Source organism: Melopsittacus undulatus, chromosome 4 (genome assembly GCF_012275295.1).
Source record: "Melopsittacus undulatus isolate bMelUnd1 chromosome 4, bMelUnd1.mat.Z, whole genome shotgun sequence".
Lineage (NCBI taxonomy): Eukaryota > Metazoa > Chordata > Aves > Psittaciformes > Psittaculidae > Melopsittacus > Melopsittacus undulatus.
In genome coordinates this window covers 27,885,474-27,907,602 of record NC_047530.1, presented here as the reverse complement: position 1 = coordinate 27,907,602, position 22,129 = coordinate 27,885,474, and the positions used below count along the sequence as shown (strand labels likewise).

At 36.1% G+C, this 22,129-nt stretch overlaps 1 protein-coding gene across 1 annotated transcript in view; it reads left to right on the top strand.

Annotated features, from left to right (window-relative positions):
• The window catches only part of PPP4R4 (protein phosphatase 4 regulatory subunit 4), a 62,739-nt gene that overhangs the window by 5,599 nt on the left and 35,011 nt on the right, over window positions 1–22,129 (top strand). Inside the window, exon 3 of the mRNA XM_005149522.3 lies at window positions 17,100–17,202. Within this exon, the coding sequence (XP_005149579.1) occupies window positions 17,100–17,202 (103 nt within the window). The remainder of the gene's footprint in view (window positions 1–17,099; window positions 17,203–22,129) is intronic.

Sequence of the window (22,129 nt, the reverse complement as noted above, 5' to 3'; positions counted from 1 at the left end):
CAATGCCTATAAACTTGGCATGTCTTTGAACAAAACCAAAACAAACTAAAGCAAAACAAAACCCCAAGAAGTCATGCTTTTGTTGTCATTCTTGATAAGCTAGAATGTTCTCAAATTCTAAGCACCTCTTCATACAGTGTATGTTGTTAATTGTGTCAATTCCACTACTGTTTAAACCGTTAACTTTTTTTCTTTCAGTTTTTAGGCTTCATCATGTTAATCTTGGAGATTTACTTTTCTCTATAGGTGCAGGCATCTCACCTTTGAATTTAAATGAAAGCTTTCTTTCAAATGTAACTCTGGAGCTGATCTTCTGGTATACATATTGTGGCATTTCTTTGTGCCACGTAATCATGAAAACTGGATAGTCTATTCTATTTATAGCACTTCTGAATTTATGGTACTGATGCATACATAGGCTATTGAAAGATCCAGCTGTCATGCTAAGCGCATTGGAAAGCAATTCTTCCAACTATACTGGCAAGCTGTAAATACTAACAATAACCATATTTCTTCAGTTGCTTCTCCTAACCCCATCTTATTTTGTAAACTACAAGTTAAGTTTTATAAAAGTTGCATTCCTGATTCACATAATTGAATGGTTAAATTAGTTGCCTTGCTCTGTTGTGCAAATAAATTTACATATATGGAATTGATTCTTTCACCTTAAAGTGAAAAGTGTACCTGGAGTTTTCTGAATTTACACTAAGTCACATACTTTATTTCTTTTTCCCCACATACGTTAAAATTTAGACTTGTGTAAATACTTGTGTTGATCATATTTGCTGAGTTAGAATGATAGCTGAGGAACCAGCAGGAAGATGGCTGTGCCAGTCCTCTCACCCCTCTCATGTTAGTGCAGCTTTTGCCCATGTGCCTGCACAGCACATTGGGGGATTTATCTGAGGGAAACCCTGAAAATAATGGTTAGTTTTAAAACAGAACAACTAAATGATACAGGACTTTATGCACCTGAAAGACTTGTACCAGCACAAAGTGATTGGGTAGCAGCATGGGAACTGTGCTCAGGAGTGGGTGAAATGGCTTTGAGCCTTAGCCCTGTGTTTGGCTGGCTGACAGTGTTCATGGAGCTAAGGTTTCCTGATGTATCATTTCACAGTAAGGTTAAGCTGAATGAAGCTCTTCCTATAACAGAAAGAGTACGTCTTCTTTCTGTTCCTTATGTGACTGCATGTTACTGGTAAGTTATTGGTGCCAGCAATAGTCCTATAGCAGTCATGCAGGCTCAGTCAGGTTAGGGAAATAATACTTTAACAAATCTTTCAGGTACTCACTTCCAACAAAATGTGCAACTGCATGGCTGCTCATGCTTCTGTAAGTGTGAGCATGAGCAGAGACATCACAGGTGGTAGATTGCTCTCTCATGAATCACAGAACAGATTTAGTTCAGGTTACTCTAATCTTTAATCTATACTTTGTGTCTGTGAAGTCAAGTACTAGTTGAAATGACCAGAGAGTATAAAGTATCTGCTGTAGTGTACTTAATGAGCCCTTTGAAATGAAATGAATTTCTGGAAGTCTTATGTGTGAGCTGCAGTGGGTGAGATCAGTTGTAGCTCTTCCTTATGCATTGTCAAATTCTCCTCTGGAGTTCTAACATATGCTTCAGAGCATCTTTGGCCATGGCATAATAAGGAGAAGCTAGGTAGTTTTGTGGATGCCTTTTTTAATAACAAACAGAGTTGAAAGAACCTTGGGTTTTCTTAACTTCTAAAAATTGTTCTGTCGCCCTGAGAAAAATGCATCATGCTCTCCTAGAAAATATCTACATAGGAATATCCAGATAAATATTTAGAAAGTTTCTATATCACAAATCTCATACAGCATGTCACCCAGCAGGAGACTGAGTTTGTTTTGGTTTTCTTTAGAGGAGCACTGGCATTTAATAAATAACTTTAACAGCTCACAGTTCATTTTGAGATGGCACATAATTAATATATAAGTATAATAATTTTCCTTTGTATCACCTTCCTTAGAGTGTTCCAAGTGTTTATAACAATATTTAACACCTGTAAGGAGTGTTTATTCTCATGCTTGCTCAATATTACTAGTTTAAGTTTGTATCCTTTGCTTGATTTGGCAAGAGGAAGTAGTATTGCACTAGTTTATGTCAGAACCTAGAGATGCATCCAGTGAAAACTGCATGAGGATGTAGATGGGAAAATGTAATGATTTGTGTTAGAATATATCAATCAAGGGTATAAACTCCTCAAAGAGTTCAAGCTGTTGGTTTATGGCAACAAAATGAAGTGCTCTGAGAGCACTTCCACATGATTGTGCCATGTACTACAATGACTGTCGTGTTAGTGGCTAAAACAAGTATCTAGCAGATTTTCTTGCAAATTCATTCAGGTGTTTTGAGGACTATGTTGTAGGCGTTTAGAACCCTTCAGATGTCATGGTGTGATGATTCCTCAGCTCTGCACTCTGATTCTGCTTCATTTGTTGCTGACAAACAGCAGCAGCTAGTAATGGTCCAGCTACTCTTCCCCTAAAAGCAGTAGTAAATATTTCAGTTTTGTGAGTATCACGATAGTACCATTACCTGTCCCAAAAATCTGAGTACTCTGAGTCTCTTCAGAAGAAAGATTCTTAGTGCTGATACACCGCATATCTTTACATTCAGAGCTATGAATCTCCACAGAGTCGGGCAGATAACACTATTATGCGTTCATTCATATTGCTGCACTTTGTAAACTTTGTGTGAAGGGGAATTGTTTCACTGGGATGAAATTCTGATCATAATTTAAGGACTTCAGTGCCTGGGACTGTAGGCTTGGGCCTGTGCCTCAGCTGATAGGCTATGACAGCAATAATTAGGAATAAAACAGAGAATATCTTCATTTAGATTCAAAATTAATCCTGTACTTTGTGGTGTAGAATTGTAAAATCAACCAGGTTGGAAAAGACTTTTACGATCGTCAAGTCCAGCCTTTACCCCAGGACTGCCAAGTCCACCACTAAACCATGTCAGTGAGGGCCTCATCCACACTTTTTTTGACCACTTCCAGGGACAGGGATTCAACCACTTCCCTGGGCAGCCTGTTCCAATACCTGATTGCCCTTTCAGTGAAAAAGTTTTTCCATAATATCCAATCTAAATCTCCCCTGGCTCACCTTGAGGCTGTTACCTCTTGTCCTATCACTTGTTATTACCTGGGAGAAGAGACCAAACCCCACATCACTACAACCTCCTTTCAGGTAGTTGTAGAGAGCAGCAAGTTCCCCCAAGCCTTGTCTTCTCCAGATTGAACAACCCCAGTTTCCTTTGCCACTTCTCATCACACTTGTGCTCCAGATCCTTCACCAGCTTTGTTGCCCTTCTCTGGACCCACTCCAGCAACTCAAATGTCTCTCTTGTAGTGAGGAGCCCAGAACTGAACACAGTATTTGAGATGCAGCCCCACCAGTGCTGAGTACAGGGGGATGATCCCTGCCCTGGCCCTCCTGGCCACACTGTTTCTCACATAGGCCAGGATGCTGTTGGCCTTCTTGGCTCCCTGGCCACAGGCTGGCTTATGTTCAGTTACTGTCAATCAGCATTCTTTGGTCCTTTTCTGGCAGGCAGCTTTCCAGCCACTCTTCCCCACACCTGTAGCATTTCATGGGGTTGTTGTGACTCAAGAGCAGGAAGACCTGGCACTTTGTCCTGTTGGACCTCATACCATTGGCCACAGCCGATTGATCCAGTCTGTCCAGAACCCTCTGCAGAGCCTTCCTACTCGTAGAACTGTTTTATTTAGCTATATTAGAGTTAACTTTAGTGGTATTAACGTTTTCATCTTTTTTCCACCAGCTGGTAGTCTAAATGCCAACACTGTGGTAAAGTTACACTGGATCTTTGTCAAGCCTCAGAGCCCTAAAATTTATGTCACAAGAGAGAAAGCAGGGTTGTTCAATTTCATTTTTTTACATCAGAAAACAGACTTGGAATGTAGACAGTTCTTGAGACTAAGCAATTCACGGAGGTCTTTATCATTCATTGAGAATTTCTCCTACTTTGGTAGGAGTGTCTTATTTAATCTTTCAGGGGCAGCTTGTTGTATAAGAAAAGTTCTCTTTAGGTCTTGAAGACAAACTATAAGGGAAAGCTGAAGTGATTTCTATATAGTGAGAATTTCTATTCACATAGTCTGGCAAAGCCTGTATTAGAGCTAAAGAACCAACTTTAAAATTATGTACAGTTATAGGACTTTGTGCCTGAAAAAAAGGTCACTTCAGATTCCAAAACTGATACCACAAGTAGCATCTCTAGCCAAAGACAGAGTTATGTCCTCAAAAGAAGATTTTTAAAGCTAGGCCAGTGATGCAAAAGTAGTAAGAGTCTTTCAATATGAAGGTGATAGTGATGGGAATGCTATGTAGCCAAGATGTTCTTGAAACTCACACTCTGAGAAATAACATGTCTGTGCCATTCTTGCCTCTTGATTCCAGTGTATAATTGCCTTCCTAGAACAGGTTGTGTATGGGTCTTTCCAGTCTGAAAATAACAGAATCCTTTGCAGGCTTTGAAAATAAGTGTTCTCTAACTCTTACGGTTATCCCACTCACTGGAGCTCTTGAAATTGATCCTCTCTCCATGAATAACCTTCTTGGTCTAATGGAGACACTTTTTGGCAAAATGGAGTCTTTCAGATGAACCCCTCTGTCTAATGGAAGAAAAAAGTCTTTTTGCTCTATGAGTCATAATCAAACAGAATGAGAAAAGACAAAGAACTGCTTGCAAACATCTGCTAGTTCTCTTAGATTCTATCTGAAACATGCTTTATTGTCTCTGGCTGATACTTTTATACAAGCAGAAAAATGTACCACTTATTTCATACCCATGATATTATTCGAATGGACTCTTGATGATGCAGATATTTAAGTTCTACCATTTAGCTTCTTCTGTGTTCAGGTATGTTTCTACATACTTCTTTTTGAAAAGCATTGCCCTGTGAGGGGTTAATGTTAAGGAATAAAAATATTAGTCTCTGGATATGTCCCTCCGTATCCTAGTAGCTGTTGTTTCAGGAGCAGTTTTGTTTATTCCATGTTGCGTGACTGTGGGTTATGAGAATGTGTACAACTCTCATGTGCAGATTAGCTGAGTCATTGCTTGTCAGTTGTACTGATTCACAGCAGAACCAAGGGGAATTGCTGTGCTTTACTGAACTTGCTAGCTATTGTTGGAAACGTCTTGCCCATCTACCCTTAATTACTAATAGATTTTAGATACCTACCCCTTTCCTGGCAGATTCTACAGATAGACATTACTACTTAGTCACTGTATAATTTCAAAATTGCACACCATTTGCTTACAGAAACATGCTACAGTGTGATTTTAGTCCTGGTGTTTCTCAGTCGTTCCTGCTTTCCTGTTCTTCCACTCCTTAATTTACTATATTTAAGAAAGTCAGATGGGTTGAGTGTAAGCATGAATAGATGAACTGACGTTAATGGAATTGCATCATTTTAAGTATATGAATCCAAGCTGAGTACAGTAACTAGGGGTCTTGTTTTACAGACTTTATCTGCTTAGAGTAGCTGGGGAGGTATTTGTAGGACTTAAGGCTTTTTTTTAAACTTATGTTTTCTGTAAGAGTATCTAAATAAAGGTAACCAGTGTCACCAATTCAAAATAATGTTTAATGATGAAGAAAAACCAAACCTCAAAGAGCATAGTTTTACATTCCTTCTAATGGGAAAGAAAAAAGCCATTTATCCATTATTCTTGTCCTTATTCGTTTTTCAATAATCATCAAGTTTAAGAGAATTCTTCTGGCTTTGCAGATGGCTCAATACAGATCAATACAGACATTTTTCTCATAGGTTTTTGAAGTTAAATCTTCCACATGACTGTAGGATAAAAAAATCGGATTTTTTTTTTAATTTCCCCAGTGTATCTTAAATCAGAATGATGTAATTGATTTTATTTTGTTAAAAAGCAGTGCACTATAACTTTGAATAAAATTACAAGAGTTGACACAGGGTTTTCTGTGGCAGTCTGGGAGCATGAGGAAGGGTATAAGCAGAAAGTCTCCGAGCTCCTGTTCTTTTGCTTATGAAAATGGCTTTGTGTACAAACTACCAATTATATCCCTAGTAAAAAGTCCACATTTCTCGAAGTAGAGTGAATTAACTTAACTTTGGAAGTAATCAGCTTTCCTGTCCAATGTCTATTCTTGAACAACAAAGAGCAACATTAAGCACTGGAGCCATGATTTTATGCTAAGATTAAATAAAGTTGTTCAAAGCTCCAATGCATTTCTCTTTACCAGTTGGAGTAAGACAGGAAAGTTGGACTCAGGCTGGGTTTAAGCATTGATAACTCAATTGATATAAATAGATCTACACAGTAGAAGTGCTGCTGCACTCAGTCCTACCATTACATTTTGCTTGCAAATGGTTGTGTCTGCAAAATGGAATGATTTACTGTTTACCTGTGTTGCATGGGAAGTGCAGCTCATCAGCTTGTGGCCTGACATTCTAAAGCGGATTATACTTGTTTTATTTTTTTCTCTGCCCTCTGTTACCAAGAGTGTCTGAGGAGGATAGGCTAGGGACAGCAAGGAAATGCTTTAAAAATGCCAACTATGTTTTTGTTGTAAATATGAATTGATTGCATTATCTCTGACAGAATAAACATATGTAAAAGAGAAATGTGAAGGGCATCTGTTTAAATATTTGTATTTACATGGTGATACTACTTGCATTGTTGGGTAGGCCTGGAGATAAAAATGCTGGCTTTAAAGGGAGAAACAGAAAAGATGCCATTTTCACTGCTGAAATCGTAACTGAGCTTTTTGAGGAGGACGATTTCTGTCCATATTAAATAGAAAACATGAGTCACTGCCACATTGCTGCTTGCACCAAAATTCTTCTGTTATAAACAGTTAATCTTCTTTCTGTAATTTCATTTAAAAGCTCCGGATTAGGGTACTATATCTCTGCAATTGTGGGAGCTAGGAGTTATTTAGGTTATAGTCTTGAAGGCAAGATTTAATTTTATTTTTCTTTTTACAAATGCGCCAAGTGATAACCACCAAATCAATGAAGAAAAGAATGGATGCTACTTAAAATTAAACTGCTTCTTTAGTACAGGTTTTAGCCCAAAAGTATGTCTGTTTCCTCTGATTTTTATCACCATGCAGGTGTATTTTAAGGTTTACTTGTAACTTCTTTTGAGCCTTGCATGCCACTGTATCACACACAAAGAAAATACTTGCACCATGAGTTTGTAATAGTTTAGGTGCATACTGATATGGAAAAATCAACTCTTAAGGGCAGATAAACATATTTGTGCTTTGACCACTTAAACTGTACCACGTATTTGAGAATAATGTGTTATGGAGTAGATAAAGCACTAAAATTAATACCCAGATCTTAGTTTCTTTTTTATTTATTTCCAGTTCTGAAGGTTTTATATACCTTTCCAGTGCCTCATCCTACATTTTGATTAAATTAAGATGCCTTTATTTTTTTTAGTGAAAAATTGGAAAGTGACTGCTTCTGGATCTGTTGCGTATAATGACCCACACCTACAAGATCCATGAATTGAAGAAGAGTCTAAGTAGATTTTAGTACTTAATAGTTCATTTGAGGTGTTCATGACTCACTACATGCTTTTTGGTGAAGTATGCAAGTACTAAGTATATTTTATTTATTCTGTAGCTCCTGCTTTTTGAGATTAACATACAGATGATTGATGTCATTTTTCCCCAAATGCTATTCCTTCCCTTGCAAGTTCATACAGCTTATTTTCCTTTTTTTTTTGCTTTCATCCCTATAACTGAGTGTTTACTTTAAGATCATTATTCTCTCCTGGAAGAGACAATACACTGAATACCAGCTGAGATGGTTTGTGACACCTGTAAATACTATTGTCCCTGTGATACTTGTACAGACTTTGGGGTTCTGGTTGCACTACAGTGGCATTGATATTCTAAGCACTGTGTGCTGTTTTTAAGGTAAATTATACCTGTAGATATCCATTAGAATGGATGCCATGTCAGATAGGTAATAAAACTAGCATTAATATATTTTGGTAATATTTTACAATGAGTTTAAACTGAAAATGTACTGTCCCACGACTTTTAGTAATCAGTTAATTCTGTTCATTTTCAGTAGCAAACAAACTGAAGTGGGACTGAGGGGAAGTGGTGTGCAAAGGGTATTATACCAGTGATGGCCCTTTACCGTATTTTTTTCTTTTTCCATGTTACTTTTGTTTGCGTAGAAGGCTATTGATACTAACATAGCCAACAGATAAACCAGATAATCTGGTGGTTAACACTGGTGTGCTATGAAGGATCTATGCAGTGGAACATATTTGACACACATTCGAAGGAAAGAGATATTATTTTCTTCCAGAGATGATCTGAACTAATTTTAGTAAATGTGGGTGGAATTACTGGTAAATGCTTTATTTATTCTTTCCATTGCAGAATGTCAGTCTTTGGGGTATAATTATACCATTAGAAATAAGTTAAAATATGAGTATGTGAGTTAAAAAATAATCTAACAAAAAGCTATTTAAGATCACTGTAGTGATTTGCAAGGCAGGGAACAATATTTGGATTATAATTACCTAAACCTAGCTGAGAAGGCTAGAAGATTCTGGTGCTGTGCTCATAATGGTTTTAACAGGAACGTAAATATGGATGAATTATCTGTATATATAATACTAATTTTTATCTACTTTTTTGAAATTATTCTGCCAGAGAACTGGAAATCTGTAAGGCTTGTGTCATTACTTCAATTTGTTTATTATGTTAATTGCATTGTCCGGTTTGATTATCTGTCCACTCCAAGCTGTATGCTGTCAACGAAACAAATCTCATACATTTCTGAGAGACATGACTCTGACTCTTTCCTCATTTTAATTAAGTAGCTGAATTTCATCCTACTTCCCAAAGTGAACACAAATCAAGTAAAATGCTTTTTTGTTTGTCAGAAAGTGAATCAGCAACAGCTTGGAGTTGAGGTAATTTTTAGTTATTTGCATGTTTATTTCAGAAAGCTGCCTTTGATCTATGGTTGCTTCTGACAGATGCGAAAGCAACACTAGAATTAGTTCTTTCAGATTGTATTGCTGATGCATGTAACTGCATCAGTTTGAAGTAATGTCCAGCACTACTTGGAAATATTTGAATAATGAATAGAAGGCAAACAAGTAAAGCTTTCCCCTACAGGGCTCAGTAAAAGGTAGCTTATATGAGGAGTAAGTTCACAGTTTTGTGTTCATTTTCTAATTATTGTTTCTTCTGAGTCACCAGTCCCTTAGAGTATTACAGCAATAATTTGGTAGAAATCTAGTGTTAACTAAAGTAATTTTGAGATCACAGTCAGATTTCGTCGGCTGGGGAAAAAGAAACACTTATACAGCTAGAGCAAATTTTTTAGACCTGTGAGTCCATTTGCTAAAGAAGAGATTGAAATATACAAACACAGCTTTCTGGATCAAGAACCTTTAAATATTTCTGAGAATATTCTTATCACTTCCACAACTATTAGATTAGAGGTTCTATTAACCCCCACCCCTCTAAACAACCCAGAATTGACACAAGATGAAGTATACTATGGTAAGAGAGGATGAGAATGCATGCTTGAAAGACATAGATAAGTAATAAAGTAGGAGCTTTTGGATCTGTTGTTTATAATGCCCCACACTTAGACCCATGAGTTGAAGAAGACTATAAGCAGATTTTAAGTATTTATTAGGTCATTTGAAGTGTTCATGTTTTTCATACCACAAACCACGTACCACATCTCTGTGAATGAAATATACTGGTACAGTAAATAAGACTGGAGAATGAAAAGAGATCCGATGTCTAAATTAGACTGTAGAATAAATTTAGGTCAGCAGAAGTAATTTACCCTTCTAGAATTTTCTTAGCATCTGTAATTCTTTTTTTCTCACTTTCTGTGTAGAAAAATTACTGTGCAGAAGAATGTACTTTTTCAGAAGACTTCTTATATCATATAATGAACGCATGCTGTGAAATGACAAATCTTGTTGAAAGTGAAAATTAGAATTTCAGGGTCAGTGAATAAGGACTGGGCAGAGAAGAAAATATCAGCTACTGGCTCATTTTTGTTATGTGACCCAGAAATTAGAAATTGCATTACCTTGATGTTGGTGTGAAAAGACTGGTTTTACTCCTAAAATTTAGCTGCAAAAATAAAAAGCACAAGATGAATTCTACTCAGAGACCATGCAAAATGCAGTATGTTTTATACATCCTCTAAGGAAGAGGAAAAACTTCTCTTCTGGGAAATAGTAATCTTGATACAAGGGTAATATTTGAGAGGAAAAATGTGTTCCTTTGAAGCACTTTTTACATTATTGAAACTTTTATTAAAATTCAAGAGGGAAAGATTCATGTTTCTTCATAGTAACTATTGTCTAAACTCACAGAAGCTGATGATACTAGGAAGAATGAAGTGATTGTGTCATTGTAGTACATTTGGTTTGGCTCAGGAACAGAAAGGAGTATTTGTTTAAGTTAGACACCCTTTCTTGCTTTGACAGTTCAGCAAGCAAACAGAAGTAAGAAATTTCAGTTGGCCAAACTGATCCTGGTAAACAAGGTTACTATGAATACAAAACTACTGTGCAGCTAAATCTTGGTTTTCCATTCTTACTTTAATTGCACTCGAAGTTTCATGTGTATTGGTGCATGTTCAGATATGCACTAAAAGCAGATTAATTTCTTCTTTTTTAATATGTAGATCATGTAGATTTTACTCAGATGTGCTGTAAAATCACCATGGGCACATATATCTGAAGTAGAAGATCATGATGAGAAACTGGTTTTGAAAATTAGATTTTAATAGAAGGGGTACGTCAATTGCAAAGGGATGTTCATACTGTGATGTTATCAGGACTGCTGACTTCTTGAAAGTGGATATTAATAACATGCTACATTTTCAGATTCATTTTCTTCTGTCTTATTTTCAGCAAAATTATAGCAGCCTGAAAGTAAAATTTCTTCTCTTTATTTGCTCTGGCTAGACAGGTAACAAAGGAAGGGACAGAAGAGCTAAAAGACAAAGCTGCCTAATGCTTCTTTGGCTCCATCACAGTCTTAGCCTTAGTTATAGTCTGGTTTATATCTCTATTCTAGAATCTTGCCTGTTATCATAAATGTCATGTACTTGAAGGCATGCATATATAAATGTTATATAGTGCATTAGTACATAGATAAAAAGGACATTAACTTCTAGGACAATTTAAATTGGTTTTGACGTTGCTACATATGCTCCCTGGCTACCTGTGGTCTTCAAAAGGTGTTCCGACAGTGAAAAAATTACAGCATATTGTTTAGGAACCCCAATATTGTATTTGAATACATGAGATTAGTTATAGTGTATAAAAGAGTTAATATGATGCATAGATCTGAATTACGTGTATGTGCATGTCTAAATGAGTAATCTTTTTAAAATTCTTGTACTAGCTTTCTTTGAGAAAGAAACCTCTTCTTTTTTTTTTAGCAGTTCTTGTACAATGCCAGAAATGTAAGCAGTTTGATCCATCAGATATCTGATTAAAAAAAATTATCCCAAATATCTTGTGTATCTTTACACTTTCAAATCTTAGGGAAAATTATCAGGTAAAGCATTGTTTTGATTCCAGTTACTTTTGTTTGTCATTTGCAACATGGCATAGGATAATGTACAAGAAATTTTATACAGCACTTTGTCTATGAAATCTCCCTTGTAATATATATCTTCAAGGCTATGTTAATATTTGCACAGCTCGAGCTTTGCAGGCTTTGTTTAACTGAGACTCTTGTAGGAAGTTATTTCAATGAAGTTACAGAGCCTTTCATGGAACTGGTCTTTTTAATATACTTATAACAATATATGTCAGAGAGATGTTCCAACAGTCCTGTTATATAATTTGTTTACAGAAGTATAAATGTACATAACACAAAATAAAAACATAACACAAAATAAAAAGAAAGTAACTGCTTTACACCAGTGTTAAGAAAGGGTTATACTTCTAGAGAAAATACCAGATTTTATTTTATCAAAGGAGTATTCACCTTAGAATAAAATGAAAATTTGTCTTAAAATCACACATATTTGTTATTTCAAGACATTTTTTTACTTTCTGGTGTTTGTTCCTGTTGTGGTGGAACCCAGGACAGTTACCTTTTTTGTTGAAACCCGCTTGAAATTATGCAAAGACAAAATTAAAAAGAAAACTTGTAAAAGTGTTAGTTTTTACTGAACAAGAATAGCATGTAGAAAGCAGTTTAATAAATTCAAGTCTGGGTCTACCCATCTGTATAGCAAAGATTGCTATGTAAAAATCTTTACAATGAAATGAAGAAGGTTCTGTGAGGAAGTCTTATGAGACAAGCACTTTTATGTTATTGACAGAAATATTTATCTGGATTTCTAGTTTGCCTTGGCAACCAGTATATTGTAGAGGACAAGAGAAATCCTAGAAGGAGAACTGATATTGAATCTTTCTAAATAGGCTAAATCCTGTCAGATACTGAACTTTCATACAAATAAGAAATTGAGTTTACAGTTTATGACTCATGGGCAAAGAATAGTTTAAGTGGTTAAGGACCTCTGGGGGTTATTTGGTCCAATGCCCTGCTCAAAGCAGGGCAAACTTCCAAGGCTAACGTAATTTAGTGTTAGATCAGATTGCTGAAGACATTGTCAGAGGAGATTTGAACCTCTCCAAGGTTTCCCCAACCTCTGAAACCCTCTTCAGTGTTTGGAAGTGCTCTCTGTGAATTTATTCTAATACCTAATTAGTTATTGACTACCTTATTCAATTTTTATCTTGTTATTCTAATCCCTCATTTAATGAAATTGGTAAATTTTTACTTTTTTTTCCAACAAATTTAGGCCAACAGAGAACATTTTGTCATCTTGCACCAAAAATAATGTCATTTATGGGGGGTTAACATTGTAATCCCCTGCAGCTATCCATCAAAACTACTTGGTCTGTAAAACTAAGTTACACAAAGCACATATTTCAGTGGTTGATTCAAGAATTGCTATTTAGTGAATAATTTTTTGCTGAACTGATAGTTAGCCACACTTTAAATAAAAGTCAGTTCATAAACACAGTGCTTTAGTTAGAGTTTGGGTAAATGTTGTACTTCAGTCTTTTTTCCAATGAAACATTCTGCTCCTGGGTTTGTATTTTTCAGGCTAATGCAAATAGAGAGACATGTAAATCTATCTCCTCTTTTTCAGACTCCTTGGTGGTAATATTCTCTTTGGGAACATTCAGTGACTAACCTTCTTTCTTCATGCCATAAAAGGAGCTGTAGTTCTTCATTCCCTTTCCAGATACAAATGCTCCTAACTGAGTAACCAGAACTTTTAATATTTTTTTATTCTGAGTTTGCAAAATCTGATTTTTAGATTACTTTTAAAATTAAACTTATATCGAATTTTTAAGCATACATATTCCAGTAGTTAGTTGTTTTAAATATAAGAAATCTTATTGTCAGCCCTGAGCTTGCTGGAAGTCTGTAAATCTGGAAATACTTATGCTAAATACAATCATAGTATAGTTGTGGGAAGGGACCTCTGGAGATCATCTAGCTCACCTCCCTGCTCCAAGCAGTGCCTATTACAGCAATGTATTCACCTGTTGTTGCCACAAGGATGCATTGCTGGCTTCTGGTCAGCTTGGTATTCACTGGGACCTTCATATTTTCCTGCCAAGTTATTTTCCGCTTGGCTGGCCCCCAGCCTGTGCTGGTTCATGGAGTTATTCCTTCTCAGCTGTAGGACTTGTATTTCCCATCACTGACCTTTGTAAGAGCCCTCTTTGTTTCACCAGCTACTTGAGGCATCACAACCATCTGGTCTATCAGCCCCTCAACCTGGTTTTGTGTCATCCACATACTAGCTGAGGGTGTACTCTGTCCCATCACCCAGGTCATAAATGAAAACATTGAACAGTATTGCCTGCAGTGTAGACCCTGAGGTAAACCACTCATGGCTGGCTTCCAGCTGGCAGCCTTGCCATTGATCACAACCATTTCAGCTCAATAATTCAGACAGTTTTCAGTCCACATCACTTTCCTAGTTTAACTAGTTTGTCCTACATTGATTTATGCATGAGAATATTATGAGGCACAGTATCAAAAGCCTTGCTAAAATAAATTAAACCACTTCCACCATGCAAGCCAGTCATCTCATTGTAGAAGGCTGTCAAGTTGGTTGGTCAGGCGTGTTTTCCCCTTCACAAATCCAGGCTGACAACTCCCAGTCACTTTTTGTCATTTGTATGTTTGTAAATGATTTCTAGGAGGGTTTGTTCCAGCCTCAAGGAACTCCCAAATATAACACAGACTTCATTTTGTGAGGGTAGAAAAAAGTAAAACTAAATGCAGAGGCTAGAGGGAGAGGCTTATTACTATGCTTACATTTTAGAATTCTTCAATGAGCTATGTAGTTAGATCAGCTCTGGTGCTGCTGGCTGACAGTGAGCAATTGGTGTTGCAGAGGCAGTAAGTGGTAGGGCAGAAGCATTCAGGCATGAGAGCTTCCCCTCTGGTTGAGGTTTCCTGGTATTGTAAAGTCAGTGGGATCTCCTGTAGGATGATATCAGAAGATGAGTCCTGAAGTTTTATATTTAAATATTTTTATCTATATGAATTTTGCTAGCATAAAAGAGTTTGAGCAAAATTGCTTCTAAGTATAGGGCTCTGTTGAGTTCTTTTATAGTTAGCACACTTAATAAAGGAATAACATCTTCATTACATTGAGCTTACTGTGGCTCTAAAGAAAAGATTAAGCATTTATTTCAATACATTTATTATTACAAAATTGTCTAAATTTGAGCATCTAGCAATAATTCAATATAATCCCAAATTATTTAATATTTAAAGAAAATCTATGGTGCAGCTCCTTTGGTAGATATAGAACAAAAATAAAAAGCAGTTGGAAAATTACAGGCTGTGTAGGTGTTGAAATGCCTCCTGCTTCACTTTCTTAATTGGCAGCAAGCCAGATACTAAGCATTTCTGATTTAAAGCAAAACGGTCTCTTTTGCTTTACATTTCTGGTGGATAAAGGTTGCATTTTGTTTGCAGTTTTTAGCAGTTAGGATTTATTCCACCTAGATACAAAATGAATAAAATTTTCAATTGCATAACTTCTGCAAATTACCTTGAACTTTTGCATTATTGCTTGGTAATACAAATATACACATCTTTTCCTTGCAAGTTGTCTCATAAGAAGTTGTGGATCTCATCCACATTGTGACCCTTTTTTACTCTGGGAGCTTTAGATTTCTCAGTTTTACTTTAAAGCTTTGCTAGAATTAGTATGTGATACTGGGAGAAATCTGCTATAAACATGAAAGGCTTTAATATCCATGGCTTTAAATTAGGTAATAAAATGGATTTGAATAATGCAAAAATATTGCAAGCTGTAAATAGATCAATTATTAATCATTAATTAAATCCATTTTTAGTAGTTGTCAGAATACTGTCCTTTCACTGAGTTTAGGTGCTACTGGGAGATATGTTTTTGTTGAGAGCTCATAGATATTTATCAAATAAGATTGCTAATATTAAGATCAATCTGAAAAGCTGTACTTTCATCCATTCTTGCTGTTTTGAATGGCGTTTAAAAGGGCTTTAGTGTAGCTTTGTCCTGTCAAAACTTGTCAACTTTCTTGTGTTTACAGACAACAGTTAAAAATGTGGAGGGGTGTATATAGTAACCAGCCAGAACATTGGTTCCTAACATCTCTTCAGAATCATAGAACAGTAGAATTGTTAGGGTTGGAAAAGAACTTAAGATCGTCTAATTCCAACCTCCCTGCTGTGGGCAGGGACATCTTCCACTAGAGCAGGTTGCTCAAGGCCCTGTCCAATATGGTCTTCACATCAGCTTAATTTTACATCAGTAGCAGTCATAATCTATAATTTCAGTTGATCTTCTGGAAGACATGAATGCTGTGGGTGATGTAGAGCACTAATGGAATGTGTAAAGATGCTGCAGAAAGGCTTTGCATCTTAACTGTGAATTCCCTAATATACTGCAGAGGCAAAACAAAACGAGAGGGTGGCTGTGCAAATTTACTGTCCTGTGATCAATTTATGTGCCTAGTCTCCTTCTTGAGCTCATATATTTCACTAAGAAAACTTGGAATGATGATGGAATGGGGAATGATATATGGAAGTATTTTAAAGTAGGTTTACTAAGAATTTCTTTTAAAATTTTATGTATAATCATATTGTACATTTAGTTGTAACGTCACACTAAGCAAAATGCTTGCATGGGTACAGACCAGCTTTGTGTGCTTATTTAAAAATGAGTTGCTTAGCTGCTTTAACAATTCTGAATTTGTTTAGCAAAATTCATTTTATGCATTTAAACAAGAAAAAGAATGTTTTGATATTTAGTTTTATCCAGAGCCTTTATCTTTCTCATTTGGTTCTAGAAGTTTATCCACTTGGGTAGTTTTTGTCTTCACTTCATGCCTTTTCTTCATAGCTGCCTATCATTTCCCTCCCATTCTGCCCTTTTTTTTATCACTTCAGTTTTTTCAATTATGGGATACCATTGAGAGACATAGGATAAGGAGAAAGGTACAGATTTGTAATCTAACTAGGTTTTTGCATCCTTCTTTAATCATGTTTGTCAATATACATCTGATTATACATCTGACTGTTTTCCCTACATAAAGGAAAAAATGGTAGATTTCTGTTAAAATGTATGTTGAATGTAGTTTTCATTTATATTTCCTATTTGTTTTCACTCCCTATCCTTTATCACTTATATTGTTTTAATATTGAGCTTCCACAAAACCATTGCCTTCATCATTGAGTTTGAAAGATTTTTCAAACATTTTGTTTTTTTTCCAAAGCTACACTAAAAATTAGAACATTCAGTATTGGAACAGCTTTTATGGTAGATATATTTTTTAAATGTTGTTTTCTACTATATACTGTACAAAAAAGGGATAACGCCTCTCTTGATTTATATGAATAACCTGGGCAGTGTGTGTCTTTTGTTATGTTTTTTTCTTTTTTCTTTAATGAAAGCTATGAGTTTGTAATCATCATAGAGCTTAATGTGTTGTACGTATATATTTTTGTAAGTTCTGGCCAGGATATCCAAGGAACAAGTGTGGTGGCAAATCTTCCAGTCCTGATGCGACAAAATCCTGCAGAAACACTTCGTCGGGTCTTACCAAAAATCAGAGTAAGTTACTTGTAATGAATTTTGAAAGTATCTTTTCCTGCCAGTGTAAGTATCATAGAATCATGGAATTGTAGAATAGTTAACATTGACTAGCAGTTTAACAAAGGCAAAAAAAGGCCAGTTTACTGCAAACTCCATCTCTAGGAGAGGTATGTCCAGTTGATCATCTTCCACACTAATTCACTGAGTCTCTGAAGTATTGCAGGTAATATATTTTTTCTTGGGACCCCCACCCCCAAAAAAAACAAACTACAAAACAAAACAAACCCCAGGAAAAGTATGCAGAATTTATACTATTTACATATTCTAAACATTTACCAGTGATTTGACAGCTTTTTGAGAACTCTTCTTGAGAACCAGCCAATCATAATGGTTATTGTTGAAATTTTGTTTTGAAAGCATTGAACTGTATTCCTAATTTTATGGACAGACTCAGTTTCCCATGCATTTTTGGAGGTATGTTTGACATCTTCACTAATGTGACTCAGTCATGATTTTACCAGGACATTGTAGATTTATTTTTTTTTTCATATAATTTAAATTTTTTTCCTTTTTTAACAGTTTGCCAACAGTATCGTTATTTTATTTTGCAAACAACTTGTGCTTCAGAAAATTATTTCAGAAAGGAGGAAAAAGTTTAACTATTTGTTCTTTCTATAGCAAGCACTTCAAGGTTGAGAGGAAAAAGTCTTCTGTAGTAGCTGAGTAGCTGCTGTGAGTTTTCTTGCTGTATCTGTATTGGATTCTCATTGCCAGCTGTAAGACAGTATACAATTATATTAGTAACAAAGGTGAAATAGCTGAGTCACATTCTTATGTCATAGAGTTTTCTATCGACCAAGGAGGTGATTACTAAATAGTGAAGTGAGCCCATGTGAAAATGATACTCATTTCAGTAAATTCTCATTTATATTTCATTGCTTTCTTTGTTGAAGTTTGAAAGAACTGAATTGCAGCTTTTATTGAAGAGCAGTGTGGACATATATATCCAGAAAGCCAACCGTATTCTGGGCTGCATCAAAAGAAGTGTGACCAGCAGGTCAAAAGGAGGTGATCCTGCCCCTCTACTCTGCTCTTGTGAGACCTCACTTGGAGTATTGTGTGCAGTTCTGGTGTCCTCAACATAAAAAGGACATGGTACTGTTAGAACAAATCCAGAGGAGGGCCACGAGGATGATCAGGGGACTGGAGCACCTCCCATATGAAGACAGGCTGAGAAGGTTGGGGCTGTTCAGCCTGGAGAAGAGAAGGCTGCATGGAGAGCTCATAGCAGCATTCCAGTATCTGAAGGGGGCCTACAGGGATGCTGGTGAGGGACTATTCATTAGGGACTGTAGTGACAAGACAAGGGGTAATGGGTTGAAACTTAAACAGCAGAGGTTTAGATTGTATATAAGGAAGAAATTCTTTACTGTGAGGGTGGTGAGGTACTGGAATGGGTTGCCCAGGGAGGTTGTGAATGCTCCATCCCTGGCAGTGTTCAAGGCCAGGTTGGATGAAGCCTTGGGTGATATGGTTTAGTGTGAGGTGTTCCTGCCCATGGCAGGGGGGTTGGAACTAGATGATCTTAAGGTCCTTTCCAACCCTAGCTATTCTATGGTTCTATATCTCTCAGCATTTTTTAAATTTTTCTTTCTACTTTTAAGGCAGCTACCTAAATATTATATTAATAAAAGAATTCCAGAAATAATATCATATTATGAAAAATTGGTGTATTTCTTACTGTTTGTGGAATTGGTTTTAAACTGAATCCTCTCTCTGACCCCTACTCTTAAGAAAGAGACTGCTCAAGGGACAGTTTAGTCTTCATGAATAACTGATTTAATGACTTATGTTCCTCTTTTTTTTATGAATTTATTGACTGAAACATATGTATGTAGTCTTCAATGGTTAGCTAGCAAATATTCTTCTGTAGGATATTTAAATGCAAGCCCTACTGTAGAGGAGTCTTAGGTTCCATGTGGTAGATTTATTCAGCAATATTCTGTGCACTGACAGATGTGTGGGTCACTCTGCTGAAAACACATGTGGGTCATTATGGACACCAAGTTCAACATGAGCTGGTTGTGTGTCCCTGTGACAAAGCATCCTGGGCTGCATTAGACCAAAAATTGTCAGCAGTTTGAGGACAGTGATCCTTTCCCTCTACTCCTTCAACTCTTCTATACCTGGAGCGTCCAGTTCTGAGCTCCCCAGTATAAGAGACACATTGACATACTGAAGAGACTACAGCGAATGGCCCTGAAAAGGATTAAGGGACTGGAGCATCTTTCCTATAGGAAAGGCTGAGAGGGCTGAGGCTGCTCAGCCTGCAGAAAAGAAACCTTGGAGAGGATCTTATCAATGTATATAAATACCTGAAGGGAGCATGCAAAGAAGACAGAACCAGGTTCTTAGTGATGCCTGGTGACAGGACCACAGGCTATGGGCAGAAACCGAAACACAAAAGGTTCCCTCTGGGCATCAGGAAACACTTTTCACTGTATGGGTGACCAAGCACTGGCACAGGTTGCCCAGAGAAGATGTTGTCTCCCTCCTTGGAGGTATTTAAAAACTGTCTTGGACATGTTCTAGCTCTAGGTGTCCCTGCTTGAGCAGGAAGATAGAACAAAATGACCTCCAGAGGACCCTTTCAGTCTCAGCCATCCTGTGATTCTGTCAATATCAGATATCACCTTTCTACTTTTTATTATTTCCTGAACCTTTTGTGATCCTGAAGGGAATACAGTTTTTGATTCTAGTCTTAGATCTTTAATTATTAACGAGGAAAATATTTTAAGAGCATGATGAGGGCCTAGGACTTTGAAAATACTTGTTTAGTTAGAATTGGAGTTCAGTGTGTTTAGATCAGGCAGTACTTGATTACTTTGTAAAAATATCTTCCTGCAAACTATTGAAGGACATTTAACTGACAACTGCACATCAAGAAGGAAGAGTTAGAAACTGAAGACAAAAATATTAGAAATTAAGCCGGCAATTGTAATAATAACTGAGAAAAATAGTGTTTTTCATCTTGCAGTGCCATTTAAATCAAAACTGAATGCCTTCTTAGATGATAAATTAAATGAAATTAAGTTAACGTACTTAAGACAGAGGTAAAAGAATAAAATATAATGAGGTCAGTTTAAATCTAAATGTTCTTTTCAGGTTTAAACTTTATAAATAGAAACTTTCTGGAACGTATATGAGTTAAATTTTTTTCTGTGGCTGCACTGTTACAAACTAGGTTCTTCACTGATGCTGTGTTATCTCATAATTATTTAATCTGTAATAAAGGAACAGTCTCTTGTACCTATGTTCACTGCACTTTCAACTGCAAAGTCATTAACTTGACCTTTTTTTTTTGTGTTATCCTTTTTTTTTTTATTGGAGGAATAGTCCTGACTGTTAAATGGACACTGTTATAGTCTATAAAGTCTTAATTGAACTCAACTGCAATTAGAATTTTTCACATGTAGTCTGGCATTGCAGGGAAATAAGCTGACTTAAACTACTGCACTTGATTTCAGTTCTCTAGATCAGGAAAAATCATTTATGAATTTCGATTTGCACATAAAACTACTATACAACTCATTTTTCATAGAATTATGGAATCATAACAACCAAAACAACTCTTTAACACTAAGAAAAATGAGTTGTGTGGTAGTTTCAGGGTGCTGTTTATCTGAAGGTATTGTCAACATATGACTGGTAGGGAAACCAGTATATTTATTTAGAATACTTGCAGTAGCCCAAGGCAAGAATAGATACTACTTTTACTAAAGCTGAGGATAAAACAGCCAGAGGAAGTAATACATGCAAGGAATGTTCTGTCTGGATACGTTATAAATTTTTATTTCACTTGTGAGTAATTTTATAAACCTGGTTACTTTTATAAGTAAATATAGAAATTAATATATGTGAATTGCTTATCATTCCTTAAAACATAATTAAATTGAAATTATATCAAAGACCCTATTTAACATAAGTGTTTCAGGTCTGAGATGAGAGAAATCAAATATATTATATGTCAATAAATATGCCAGATCTAAGTAATGATTAAATTGTGCATCAGTATTTTGGTTATGCTAATAAAGCAAATGCATCGTACATCATTTAGATGTTAATGTAAGAATGAGATTATGAAATATTTTTAAAAATTTGATACTTAAAATGAAGTGGCATCCTTTTATGGGTTCTTTTGCATAGAGATCATCACTCTGGATTTCTGCATGCACCTCCTCATGAACCTTGAAAGTCATTGAAATGTGGATTTAGGGAAAGCTTAGACATTCTCATTAACATTTCTTCTTGTGCACCAAATGATACTATTAGTATTTTGCCTGTTACCCATCCTTGAGTACCACCACTGAAAGAAGTGTAGGTAGATTGCAGGTGTCTCATCAACTAATAAGAGACTTTTCTAAATGCTGTGATTGCAGAAAACCAGTGTTACTCTTGTTGAAGTGTATACATCAAGTCTTACTTGTTGCTGTTTGATTAGTTCCAAACTCATTTTCACAGTTACATAATTTTCCTAGTATAGCAGTCTCCCCTCGAAAGCTTCTATTTTTTCCCTAGTTGATTTTATAGTTTAAGAAGAGGTGGGGTGATTTTCATCCTGTCTTATGCCTAGTATTTATTTTAGGGTTCATCTTCCTTGTATCTTTGAGTTTCTGTATTCATCATTATTTCTGTACCTTTCTAGTCCTAAGGGAAGATTTTTGTTATACCGATTCAGTTACTGAAACATTGACTATGCTTCTGCTTGCAACATTCTTTCAAGATAATTCTGTTGCTGGAGCACATAAAGTGTGTTAAACTAAAGGTGAATTTTCTGTTTCCCAACTAATGGAGTAAGCCAGGCCTTCTAAATTTTGCAAGTTTGGTTGCCTGGGTTTAACTTGTAGACATGACAATAGTTCAAGAACATGCTAATACCCTCAAA